Consider the following 13,971-nt stretch of genomic DNA (forward strand, 5'->3'; position numbering starts at 1 on the left):
AACACCACTGAAGTGACTCAGCAGCAGTGCAGGGTCTCCTCTGGTGTGTGGCCTCCAGGCGACCTAACATCGATGGTTCCCTGTGGACTGCCGACGCTGGGACTGCGACGGACGAACCCGGGTGTGGCCGTGTATGGGGGAATCTAAATAAGCGGCGTGGGAGTAATGCCACTGAAACGGCGCAGATGATGGGGCAGCAAAACAAAAAAACAAAAACAAAAAAAAAGTACGGATGCCCTCGGAAATTTATTTCCTTGGTCAGCCAATTCCATGAAGGCATGCAGGCTCGAGTCCAGGACAATGGCGAAATATCTGCTCCTTTTGCTGTCACAAATGGTGTCAAGCAAGGCTGCGTCCTGGCTCCAACGCTGTTCAGCCTCATGTTCTCTGCAATGCTTACTGATGCCTTCAGAGATGGCGATGTTGGAATCGACCTAAAGTATCGAACAGATGGCAAGCTAACTTGATGGCAATTAATAAACTTGATAATCATCAAAATATAACTTGCCTGAGGCAATGACACCGGTAGCCTGCTGTACTGTTGTGTTCTCCGTGAGAGCCGGATGCGATGTGCCAGCCAACTACAGAAGCAGTGAGGTAGCCTATGTGTCATCAGTCATGTACGCACAATCACTTCGTTCCACGTAGTACAAAGGGATTATTGGTTTGTTCCCTTCTTTTGCGAGTATGGGTCTGAGAGACCCACGAATTACGAATAAGGGTACTTAGTGTTTTCTCTTCTTTGAGGAGTATGGGTCTGTAAGACCCACAACGTAGGAATGCAGGTAAAAATTTTCACAATTACGTAACTGATTAACTAATCAGTTAAAGTGTACATTAATTTACTAAAATGATGCATATGTTGTGACAACAAAAGTCATGAAATTTCAAATTAATCGGACACCAAATATATTTTAAAGGCATTTTTTAAGGCAAAAATGGGTCTGTCAGACCCACAAAGTACGGTGAAGGTTAGTTTGACACATTCTTGAGTGGATAGCCGAGTCATTCTGCATTCATTTTGTCATATTGTTATTATTAATCTTTTCTGTTTTTCTTTTGTTCCATTTCTTTGAGTTCTTGTCAGGATGTGGCTTAAGTGTGTCCAAACATTGCATATTTTCTTGGTTTAAATTGACTGAATGGTTGAGAGAACAAGTTCAGTTTTTGTTAGGTGTTTCTGTTGACGCTAAAATATAAAAAATTATTTTGATTGCCCCCTTGTCAAAAGGCCTTTCTTGGCAATGACAAATAAGTCCAGTGTCCAGTCTCTCTCTCTCTCTCCCTCTCGTGTGTGTGTGTGTGCGTGTGTGTGTGTGTGTGTGTGAGAGAGAGAGAGAGAGAGTGCGTGCGTGCGCGTGTGTGTGTGTGTATATATGCGTGTGTGGGGGGTGAGGGGGAGGGGCTGGGGGGGCGGAGGGGAGGGGGGGGGGGCGGGGAATAGGGAGGAGGGAGGTTGCGAGGATATATTGTAAGAGGTAGGGAGGACAGTGAAGACAATAATGCCTAGGACTTAATTAACTATGCAGGAATGGAAGGCAAATATGGGAGTGAATAAATAGATAATGATAAAATACACAAAATTACGAGCGCAATTAAATTAATTATCATAAAACTTTAACCTCGACTGTTTTTATACATTTCAAATAATAGTAGATTATCAGAAACATGCCCACTTCCCCGCTCCCCTCTCCTAACCCGTATGCGCGAGCACCCCCCAGTCCCCAACTGTGTCACCCCCCACCCCTCCGGTTATAAGACAAATCAAAAGATGTTGGTGGTCCAGTGGCTTCATTAATAAGACATCATATATCAAGAAGATACACAAAGGTGCGGACAAACAAAGAAGAAGGTTAGATCCAATTTAACCAAGTCAAAGTCCTATTAACACTCTTGCGTAAAATCTCGACATGGATAACAGCAACATCACCATGAGACGAGAAACACTGATACGCGACAGTGCACAAAGGCCTGCATGAGCTGCTGGGAACATGAAAGGAAAACATCACCGGTAGCACGTTAACATCTGCGCGTTCCATTTCGGGACGGGCTCCCATAGAAATGGTATGATGAGCAGTTGAGGGACCGTTATAACGCGGCCCCTGTGTGTTAAGTGGGTTGTGCTGCGGCATCACATTTTAATAATCGCCAGGCATGCATTGTCGCCCGCGACAATAATTATGTGCTGCAACAGGGTGTAAGTGTCGGCCTGATTGTCGGCCGACCTGTCTGTCTGCATGCAGAAGATCGCGTCCCAAGCCGACAATTTTTTTTTTTTTTTTTTTTTTTAATGCAATGGAACAGAACTACCTGCTGCGTCTTCTATGTTTTGTGCAAAGTGCCGGGTAATGTGTACATAGCGATATGAAGGACATACCAGCTTTAGTGCATTTTACATTTCGTTGGATGCTGCTGTTCAAGATTTCTTCGGATTTTATGAAGTTCCAGCACAGGAGAGCTTTAAAGCCCAATCAACAACACAACGAAACACAACTTGGGCGATTACAGCGTACACCTTATGTCATGATGTAACAGACTTAACACACATGAAGCCGAACTACAGTAACAACGCTTATATATATATACCCCCCTCCCCACCCCCTCTTTAACGTATTTATCGGGTCCAAGTCTTATGGAGGTTGCTTGACCTAGCATGTACGTAGGGAAGTTATGATGACAGTGGTGATGGGATTGGAGGCCATTATTCGGGCCTATTTATTCTCAGGCGGAGGTGGTGGTAGTGGCGGTGATTACACAGGTCTGCTTACTCAACTCGATGGATCGATTCATGAGTGGCCTGATGAAACGATTTTTGTGTGTGTGTCTTGGAACTGATTCTAGAAAAAGTCTTGTTCCAACATATTCTGCAACATCGAGCGCAGTTAAAACCGTATCGCGGCACATATTGTTCGAGGTAAGAAAACACAGAGCCTCCCTTTAAATTTCTTTAACAAAAAATAATTAATTTTTTTTTAAAGGGGGGGGGGGGGGGGGGGGGAGAGGGGGGGGGGGGGGAGGAGGGGGAACTAGAAGGAACGAATATTTTCCATTACGTGAACGTTCTCAGAAACAGCGGTATTTTATCAGACTGTCAGTAAAGTGCTCGTGATGTATTCCTTTTTGAGTGTATGTGTGATTTTCGCCACCTTGTATGGTTCCTCCAAGTTTTTCAAGTACAGGTCATGCCCTCTTTCAGGGAATGAAGAAATTCAAGTAGGAAGACACGATTATATATAATGTAAATATAATATACAACATACACGTTTTTTCCTCTGTCTCTGTCTGTCTGACTGACTGACTCTGTGTGTGTGTGTGTGTGTGTGTGTGTGTGTGTGTGTGTGTGTGTGTGTGTTCTGGCACACGCCGACCACCATCTACTGAAAGAGTAAAACACCTTTCCCACTGAAGCGAGGACTGGAAACTTTACGTTTTTTCTTTTCTTTTCTTATTTTTTAGTTGTTGTTTTTTTTCTTTTGATAATATGCGTCATTGATGAATCTATTTCTAATCTAGTTCCTTCTATTTTCTTGTATGCATGAGAGTCCTGGACTATTACAAAAGGATCCACGCAGCGGAAATCAGCTGCTTCAGGAGACTCCCTGGCATTTCCTACAAAGAGTACACAACAAATGAAGTAAGAAAAAACACCAGACAGCACGTTGGTCGGTGTGAAGACCTGACCACAGTAAGAAAAAAAAAGGAAATTGAGATGGTTATCCGCCACATGACAAGATCCGACGGGCTCTCCAAAACCGTCCATCAGGGAACAGTGCAGGGGAAAAAGAGACAAGGCAGACAACGAAAGAAGTGGGCAGATAACATCACTGAATGAATAGTCAGGAGCTTCGCCGAAATTCAGGCTATATCCCACGACGGCCAGAAATGGAACATTTTGGTGATGCGTTCAGCAGTGCAGCGCCCCTCCGATCAGTTCAGGTTTTGGGACCATTGACAGTGACAGTGATGAATCGGCAGTCACTACGTCAGTCAGTCTGTGTCTGGACGACTTTCGTGGGTCTGTCTGATCAGCACCTTGAATTGCATACTGTGGACCCGGTTGGGATTTTTTCAAAAACATTTTTATGCATTACCATAAGCAAAAGTGATGTTCCGTCTCTGGCTTACGAATGGTGCATGCACACGCGCATGCGCACGCACACAAACAAACGCACATTGGGGAGGGGGGTGGGGTATGTAAAAACAAACATCATGTTTGGTCTTCACTATGCTCTCTCTCTCTCTCTCTCTTGCATTAAACCTGATAACAGAGTGCATTATATGCATTTTATCATCAGGTACAGACGCACCTATCACCAGGAACACCATCAGGCACCTAAAAGTATTACAACAGGGTTTAGAATTTAGGGTTCTGGAATTGCTTCGCACTATCATAGTTTACAGATACAACACTGTAGAGGATTTAAATTGTCAGTTGTGTACTGATATGAAAGAAGTCGAAGTTTTTTTTGTGTGCTTTGCCGACATGCTTCAAATAATTCAAGGGCTCAGTATATATCACTTCTAGCATCAAAGCACAAAGGTTCAGTTATAAACCGATCAATTTGTTTATTCAAAACATTCAAGTTTCGATCTATTGCTGTTTCTTGGAGGACCTGTGATATACTGATGATTGATGCATAATTGACAATCATGTTTAAAATGATTGTTCAGTTACCAACATGAGGGAAAACGGCCAGTACATTATTGAAATATTAGTAACCGTATCCGTATGGTATTTCCCTCTCTCCCTCCATCTCTCTCTCCCTCCCCCTCTCTGTCGTAATAACAAAGAAAATTTTCTCTCGGATCTGTTAAGTTCACCTCTTAATGCTGTCTATCAATACACAGATCAAAATCATGCCCCGGAAGTTTGGTAAGGTGTTTTTTTCAACAGCGTTTATGATAAACAAGCACCTTTCCAAATTAAAAGTGTTAAACACTAGGCGAAACCCCCGTGGCTGACCAGAAAACGTACAGAGCACTATATATCAAAGGGAATATTTATTACAAAATGGGTTTCATAACGCATTTCAAAAACAAGGAAATAAAGTTGATTCCATGATACGAGCAGAAATATAGAAAACAAGAGGCAAAGCCTTCAAGACTCACTTGTGCTTCACGCTTTATCCTGTGAAGGAATCATTAGGAGGAAAAAAAAGGAGATTTTAAAAATGGTTGAAAAGTGCTCTGTATTAAATATGATGGATAAGCTTGGGAGAAGAAAAATGAAAAGAAAAGAAAAAAAATGTAATGTTTAAGATGAGAAAGATCAGTTTAAATCAATTTAAGTCCCCTAGCATTAATTACAGAGTAATTTCCCTTTTTTACTATCTGCACCAAAACGTTTGCAAAATAAATAAAACTTCCATGCTTAGCAAAAGAAGTTCCTGTTTGAACAAAAAATTATAATAATGACTGCTCTTGTTGTTATGTCAGAATATCAGATTAAAGTGCCAAGTTTAGAGAATTAAAAAAAAAAAATATATATATATATATAACAGTATATGCAGTTTGCATATAATTTGGCTTCTTTTTTATTGTTTGTGTCCATCCCAGAGGTGCAATATTGTTTTAAACAAGATGACTGGAAAGAACTGAATTTTTCCTATTTTTATGCCTAATTTGGTGTTAACTGACAAAGTATTTGTAGAGAAAATGTCAATGTTAAAGTTTACCACGGACACACAGACACACACACAGACAACCGAACACCGGGTTAAAACATACTCACTTTGTTTACACAAGTGAGTAAAAAAACAAAAAAAACATTTCCTATCTCTAACTAATGAAAAGAAAGTAAAACAATATGGAAGGCCATACATCAGCTAACAAAAAAACAACAACAAACAAACAAACAAAAAAACCAACAACAAAAAAACTCAAGTTCAAATATTATAAATGATATATCAGTTGATACACTAAATCGTAATTTCTCAAACGTAACATAGAAAGTAATTCAAAATAATGAATCAAAAGACAATGACTTAGGAGAACTTAGATTCTTCAACTGATCCAATGAAAGATTTTAGAAGAACAGAGCTGTGCATATGTGAGCGTGCGCACGCGCCTGTGTGCTTATGTGTGTTTCCGCTTGCGCACTCAGACATATGCATGTATGTATCCCATATATATATATATATATATATGTATGTATTTGTGTGTGTGTGTGTGTGTGTTCTTGTTCACGCTGTGTGATTCATTATTGCATATTTTGTTCGTTGCGCACTTCCTTGTCAAGGGCTGGGTATCTAACAAATAAACCTTTGTCATCCCCACCCCACCTCTCTTTCTCTTCCCCTGTGATGTCTGAAGTGTTGACCCACTTGTAAGTGAAAGAGTCCCAATATTATGCCACAGGGAGGTACGAGGAAGAAAGAGGGAACTCTATTAAAACACTATCACAGACAGTGCAGATTTTTTTTTAAATGTTCATTCCCCCTGTATCTCCCCCCAACCCCCAATACACACACACGCACTCCCCCTCTGGCTTCTCTGCATGCCGCCCGCGACAGTCCTATTGCAGCCACACGCTTCTGCGCATGGAGATAATAATAATCTGTCTAAACGTGGCCTGCTAATTGATGAGGCTGATAAGACAGTCCTTGCTTCAAGGAGAAGTCAGGAGTGTGAGACCGCCGCTGTGTGTTCGTGGTAAGAGAGATGTGACGACGCTTTGCTGCTGCTTGAAAGGACATGACAGGAAGATCCTACTTGTGTTTTTGGGGGGTTGCCGCTGTTCTGGTAGAAAAGAAAAGAGATTTAACCGATATTGTGTTAAAAAAAGTTCCAGGTTTCCTTTCTTGCACATTTGAGAAAACAAATGTGGACGAGAAAGTTGCCGTTTTTAAGGATGGCAAATGAAGACGGGCATTGTGTATAGGTGTATTTGGGGTCCATGATAAATAAAAGCTGTGATTTTTAAATCCAGTTTCTAAATCCCTGTATAGGTGATAAGGTACACGAATTGTTGCTGACTGGCAGAAAATACTGCCCCCCACATTTGGTCTTAGCCAAGAAGGCAACAGGAAGAAGGCGATCCTGACCGTTATAAGTAAGTGACATGCCTGCCGTCTTGGAGACTGACCGCTGGCAGTGACGTCTTCGTGACGTTGACACTGATGTGCGGCTGGCTTCTCCTTCCTCTTCCTTCTCTCCCTCCAGCCCCTCTTCTTCCTTCTCCTGTTGTCAACCGCAGTTGCTTTCTCATCCCTATAGTGGACAGAGAACAGCAGCGAGAAGACAGCGCTTCCTTTCCAGCTCTCACCAGGAGACAGCGAAGTTGAACACTGTTGATGCTCACACAGCACACAACAGGAACAAGAGGAACACAGGTTTTGTTTCTTTAACCCGGGACTCGGGTTTTCCTTCATGCTAGTGATCCATACGGAACAGAAAATCGTGTACAACTCCGAAAGCTAAAAGAAGGAAGCAAACTGGAAGAACAGCGAAATAAACAAACATCATTTACGCAAGATTTGTATTGGAAGCTTGGGAAGGAAGAAGAGCAGAGAAGAAAACAACAACAAAGCAAATACCTTTTTTCTTAACTTCAAAAAAAACACCATATGATAAACATATAAAGAAAAAAGTGAACTCTGTTGTTTTGAGAACAAGTGGCATTTGTTCGTCTGATATAAATTGAAAACAACGGTAAACATCAAACAAAACCACCATCAAGGTGTTGAAGGGTGAGGGTGTGTTTTGTTTGTGGTGGTGGCGGTGTGGTGACGTGAAACCCGCATGATGGATAACCCGGCTCTGGAACTGAACGAGATCTCCCTGCACATTGGAGCTGAACCCGTAAGTCATCCTTTGGCTCGTTGAGTTTGGAGAATTGGGTATGGGAAGCGGGGAGCAGTGGGGGAAGGGGATGGGGTGGGGGAGTTGCGTGGGTGGTGGTGGTGGTGGAAGAAGATGGGGATGATATAAGAAGGATAATTTCCGTCAACAGCTGTTTGTGAAAATATCCAAATCTAAATATGATTGCATTTTTAGCACGCGTTGCCTTCACTTTCCTCTCTCTCGTTTTTGTTTGTTTTCTAGTGTTATTTCTAGATATGTATGAATGTATTCATTTGTGTCTGTGACTATGCGAATCTGTCTGTGTATATATAAGTGTGCGTGTGTGTGTTAATTGCTGTTTGTATTTAAATATTGGCGTATAATATGGCCTGCCAGTGATGTTGGTAGTTACTTTATATTCCCACACCCTAACAGGAAATAAAGGATTCTTGATTCTTGTGTGTGTTTGTGGTAGTAGTGTTTACAGTGATTTGCTTTCTTAATATCGTAAATTAGGTTAGATATGGAAACATACGCTGCTTTTGCTTGGACACGTAAGCCTTCGTTCCCTATCTCTGAAGTCAATTAAGTATCTCCTGTGTGGCAACCTAGACTTTCACCATTTTAAAGTTCCCATCATCGGCGTACTTATATGCTAATGCACTGCAGGTATGGTGCAGCGATATGGGTCGGCGCTCTCAGATACGCCATCTTTAGAAAACTGAAAGCATCTTTTTCCATATACATATACAAATAACCGATTCGCTCCAGCACAAAGACGTGCGTGCCTGTGCAATCGCGCGTGCACGCACTTGCATGTAGCACACACGAGTGCGCGGGTCGTGCGCCGTGTGTACATATATTTCCTGTGTGCTTGTGTGTGTTCCGAAAGAGATGGGGTTGGGGTGGAGAAGGGTTGGGGGGAATTAATTGCCTCTCCCCAGGAGTAATTGTCTCTTCCCAGGGAAGGGTGGGGGGTGGACAGGTGGTGACAAAATTTAGCCGCGGGAGAGACAAATGACCTGAAGGGCACAGGTCGCCGCGCGCTCGCGTGGAAAAGGCGTCCCATTGTTAACATGTTTCGGACTTTTCCATCGTCTGTCAGCACATTGTTCACATTCCCCATCCATTTTGCTCTCTGTCTGTCTGTCTGTCACTCTGTGGTGTGCGTGCATAGTGTCACGTGTGCAGGTTCATGTTTATATATATATATATATAAGCATTAACTCACCAGAAAGGCGACTGCATTGAAAATTGCTCTTGGTCGACCAGGGCTATCTCTACCTTCCCCACACGATTGAGGCTGAAATCAATCCACTGTAATCTAATGTAGGTTTGCCTGTGTTGTCTTTGCGGGAAAGAGGCTTGGAAGTTTCCATTTACTGTTGTTACGTCGGACCTTTGCTACGTCGGACCATAGCGACGTCGCTGTATCGACACGTCGGATAATCGACACGTCGAACTAGACTGTAGTCATCTTTTCGTATGTGTCTTCCTTTTCATATGTGGGCGAGCGCTCTTTTTGCGTGTAGGGGTGTGTAATGTTCCTTCTTGTGGGAAAGAGACTTGGAAATTCCTAATCAAAGAGATCGGTGTTGGAGTGCATAAACAAGGGGCAGTTTCCTATCAATAATACGTTTAATTCGTGCTGTTTTAATGGCTTTCTATTTCTGAAAAAAAAAGAAAAAAAAAGAAAGTAAATATAGATATATATTTATTATCCCTATCAACCAGTATTATAACGCTTCTTCGCAGATCTAGAGCACTGATGAAGGAAAGATTACAGTACGAACCTGAGACTACTGTGATCATTTTTAGCACGAGTCTCTCTCTCTGTGGTGTACCTGCGTGGTGTCATGTGTGCAGACTCCAACGAGTACCTTCTGACATAGCCAGCAATAAAAAGAGTTTGTTTTTATTGTTTCTTTTTATCATCTGGTATGGCACAATTCCATACTTGCTTTATTGTAAACTGAGCCTGTTTATAAAATCGATAGCTTTGCTTACCAGGCATGTTAAAACCTTGAAGCGACCAGCACTGAGCAATGGAGAAGAGAGGGTTTGTGTACCATGAAAGTTTATCGTCATGTCAAAGCAACGTCAGACTGGACAATCAGGACAATTGAATGCTCTTGTACTGAAAAGTTTAAAGGAAAAAACAAACAAAAATTGAGTTGTCATTATTGAAAAACTGTGCCTGACAGAGTGACATTTTCACACATAAAAAAGGTTGTTATGACGATAAAAAGCAAATGTCAAAGTGACAGACTGCATAAGCGTGTCAGATTTTGTTATTGTTACCTGCACAACGCCTTTCACAGTGAGCACTGGCCCCAAGTGCTGTCCCCGGAAAGGGTGTACGGCGTCAGTGCAGCGTCACGTTCCCCTCCCCCTTTTGTTTGGGTTGAGTGCCCGTGCGCGCGCGCGCGTGTGTGAATACAGATGCATACTTACGGTTTGCAATACGTGCGGATGCTTACATGGAAACATGTAAATGCAGACAGACCGACCGTTCAGTGGGTCAGTGCCTAGGATTGTCAGCAGAGGTACACACGTCTGAGACGGGGCATCCCAATCATTCCTGGTCTTGCTGCAGCGAAGAGTTGGGGTTCAGCATTACGTGTGTGGAGGATGTATGGCCTCTGCTGGAGACTGGAACCAACCGGTTTTGTTTGGTCTGCTGGTTCCTTTCTGTACTTCAGCTTTATTCGACTCCACCTGGGTTTGTCGACGAAAAAGCACACAACTAATCCAGGAATGTCAGTTAACCTGTCGGAATAGGTTGGGAATTAGTTTGGGTTAGTGTAGTTTGAGTTAATGTTAGTTTTAATCTGTTCGATCTGTATGACCCCATTTCGATATAAAGTTTGTGGTATCGTGAAATTCCACTAAGGGGGAAAAAAAAAACGTTTTTGACATTGTTGCTAGAAATAAGGCCAAAAAAAAAAAAAAAAAATCAAGTAGTTTTGAAAATGTATATTATTGCCAGTGACCACAATGAATGAAAATTTGCGAATAATTCTGCTTTGCATCTTCTGCCCAGTACCCCAGGCTGTGTGTCTCGTATGTTCAAATAACAGACTACCACTTTTGAAAGATCGGCGCAAAATTATCTGCCTCACCACACTATACAGGATTGTGAACAGTCGAATTCCAGCTTCACCACCAAAAAAATTCTTAACACTTGCCAGCAAGACCGGCAGAAGATTCAGACCAACTACATATAAAGATTACGACACATACAATTTACGAACTCATTCTTTGTAAAAACAACAGCAGAACGAAATCAGCTGGAAGGAGCTGTGAGTGCAGGGACTACCGCAGCATTTAAGGCGAAATCAAAAGTTCCCTGCCAGCAGCTGTTTTCCACCACTAACAGCAACAGCTTTTTTTCCTCATATCGTTTTTAAACACGCGCTCTCCCAAGTCCGTTGGGATGGTGGCCAGATTGGCTTCAGCAATGTTTCAGTCCTGAGACTGACCCTGACCTCATCTTCTTCTTTTTCTTTTCGTTGGATATTATGACCATATATCAAAGTCGTGTAAAATACAAAATGTGCATTACACTTTGGAACTTCTCGGTTCACCCATCTACCTCATTGCTAGGCTTCAGAAAGTCCAGAACTATGCTGCTCGACTTGTTTTTCGACCTCAAAATTTGATCACGTCTCTCCTCTCCTTCATGCTTTACACTAGCTCCCAGTACAAGAAAGAATTTCTTGCAAAGTCGTCTCTTTGTTTCAAGTCCATTGAGGCTTCTGGTCCACAGTGTCTTTCTGATCTCATTCATCCTTACATACCTTCAGGCCAACCCCGCTCATCTTCTGACACCCGTGTGCTTAGGATCCCCTTGCTCGAGCCAAAACGTATGGCCAACGTAGTTTTTCATACCAAGCCCCCTTTCTTTGGAATCAGCTTCCCCAGCCTCTCAGTCACTCATCTTCGCTGCAGTCTGAAGACCCACCATTTCCCTCCTGAATAATTCTCAACAGCTCATCCCTTTCCAGTATGAAATAAAATGACTGTTAGGAGTGAGTTTTGATAGTTTCAGAAATTGTTGGTTGTATTTTTGTTTGTGTACTATTTACGATTGTGTGCAATGACTTGTGTCTGTGCGTGCGCATGTGCTTTTGTGTAGTGTGTGTGTGTGTGTGTGGAGGGAGGGGGGATGAAAAAAAAGATAATGTTTGGTATCTTGTGTTCAATTTTTTCCTTTTTGGTATTTATATATGTGTTCTATTTATAAACGCCTAGGGCTTATTTTCAAGATTAAGCGTAAATGCTCACAATGATAATAATAATAATAACAACTCTACAATGCTCACAATAATAATAATAATACAAACAACTCTACAACTTTTGTGCAAAGAGCACTGAAATCATGTGAAAACTTGAGAGAACTTTGTGCGCAAATGCTGATGTCCAGATCACTCTCGAAGTGAATGCAATCTTCATCCAATGCCAAAGAGGAAAACAGTCAAATTGTTAATAGAAGCTGACGGTGGACGTGTGTTTTGTCCAAAGCACATCGAAATCCGTCCGGAACTTATGCCTGCAGGTCAAGATCAGCTCGTAAATTATTGATTTTAAGATTTCGTGCTAGTGCCAGTGCAAAAGAGATAAGGATGCCTATTTAAAATGTCTCGTTGACCTTGTGATGTTGATGACAGTCAAGGACAAAACGTCGATTTTCCCCAGTACATAGTGGATGAGGTCAAGGTCGATTCAGAAATGTGTGAGAACACTCTCTATGTGCGGGTACACTGGTATTCCTGTTGTGACATTTCCTTTCAGTCAACCTTACTCGGCAAGTTCTAAACTTTGAGATCTCTCTGTGTTGATCAGCTTTTTAAACATAAAGAAATCCGATCTTTTGAATGTGTGAAGTATACAAATAAGCACATGGTATCACATTTGTTTCCTTGACTTTATTACCTTAAAATATAGCATAATTTGAGGTGCCGTTTTCAACAGATAGGCTAATTGAATCATATCATTGATCCTTTGATCCAAGCTCACCTTGAGATCGGTGTGTGCAAAGTTGTTCACAGACTGTACAGGAAGACAGACCCACAGAACATAGACATTATTCGATCATCGGTACCATTTTTCTATTCTTTGGAACTGGGACGGGAATAAGGGAACTTTTGATCAATTAGTTAATTAGTTTATTCAGTTATTTATTATCCAACCATTTATCTGTTTTAATATTTTTATCATTTGAAATATAATCAAAAATGGTATAGCCTCATCAGAAAGGTGGAGATACATCATAAGTTCAAAGAAAATGCGATTGTATAAAAATTTATATAGATTACCAATAGTCGAACGCACTGGTAGATGCTTTGTGCATTCATTTATTTTGTCAGTGCTCTTAAACCTGAAAATGATTCATGAAAATAAATCGCTTAATCGCTATTTAGAAAAACTCAACTGACAAAAGGAATAAGAATCTAAAATTCGATGGACTCCCACGTAGTCACGATATACATCTAGATTCAAGTTCCTTTTCATCGTAGCTTGAATTCCGGATTCGATAAATGCACGATCAACTTTTGGTAATCTATTTTTGGTGGGTTTTTTTTCGTAATTATAATTGACTCATTGCAGTAAGACAGTCCACAAACTGCGTAATTGATCAAAATCATGTTTTTATGCTAAATTGTACAGATCTATTGAAATGTTGTGCTGTTCTTTCTTTCTGCCACACAGTCCAAGCTACATCTGATCCGCATTTCACAAGTATCCAAACATCTCATACCATCGAATCTGTCAAATTTTAGACATTTTTCCTTTGTTTTTTCCTTCACTTTACCACTCAAATCCTACTTCATAATAGTAGTAGGTATGCTTAGCATATACAGAAATGACGGACTTTTACAGGCAAAATGGCTGCCGTGGAAAACATTTCTCTGTTCAAATGAGTACCCTGTTTCAAATAAGCGAATGGAATGTGCAGTTTTATGTCATTCAGTGTGTTCTTTCCATTGTTTTCTTTTTCTTTTCTTTTAACTGTGGGCAAGAAACAAAATGTTATGCCGTCTCACTGAAACCCATAACTGGTGTTCCGGCAACGAACCCAAGAATACTGCGGATCCTAAGGCTAACGAAATAAACCGTTCACAATCTGGAAGTACAGTTTCATCCGGGATGTATACAACCTATAGTTAGGCTGATTGGGAGTTGTTG

At 41.4% G+C, this 13,971-nt stretch overlaps 1 protein-coding gene across 4 annotated transcripts in view; it reads left to right on the top strand.

Moving 5' to 3' along the window:
* Window positions 1-13,971, top strand: part of LOC143282666 (sodium-independent sulfate anion transporter-like) — a 205,400-nt gene that overhangs the window by 68,310 nt on the left and 123,119 nt on the right. The window contains exons 1-2 of one of the 4 annotated variants that reach the window (XM_076588360.1): window positions 6,635-6,651; window positions 7,216-7,800. The exons of 1 other annotated variant lie outside the window; for it this stretch is intronic. In XM_076588360.1, the coding sequence (XP_076444475.1) occupies window positions 7,741-7,800 (60 nt within the window). In that variant the 5' untranslated portion in view covers window positions 6,635-6,651; window positions 7,216-7,740. 2 more of the 4 variants (XM_076588344.1, XM_076588352.1) reach the window with 2 other exon arrangements.

Source organism: Babylonia areolata, chromosome 1, assembly GCF_041734735.1.
Source record: "Babylonia areolata isolate BAREFJ2019XMU chromosome 1, ASM4173473v1, whole genome shotgun sequence".
Taxonomy (NCBI): Eukaryota; Metazoa; Mollusca; class Gastropoda; order Neogastropoda; family Buccinidae; genus Babylonia; species Babylonia areolata.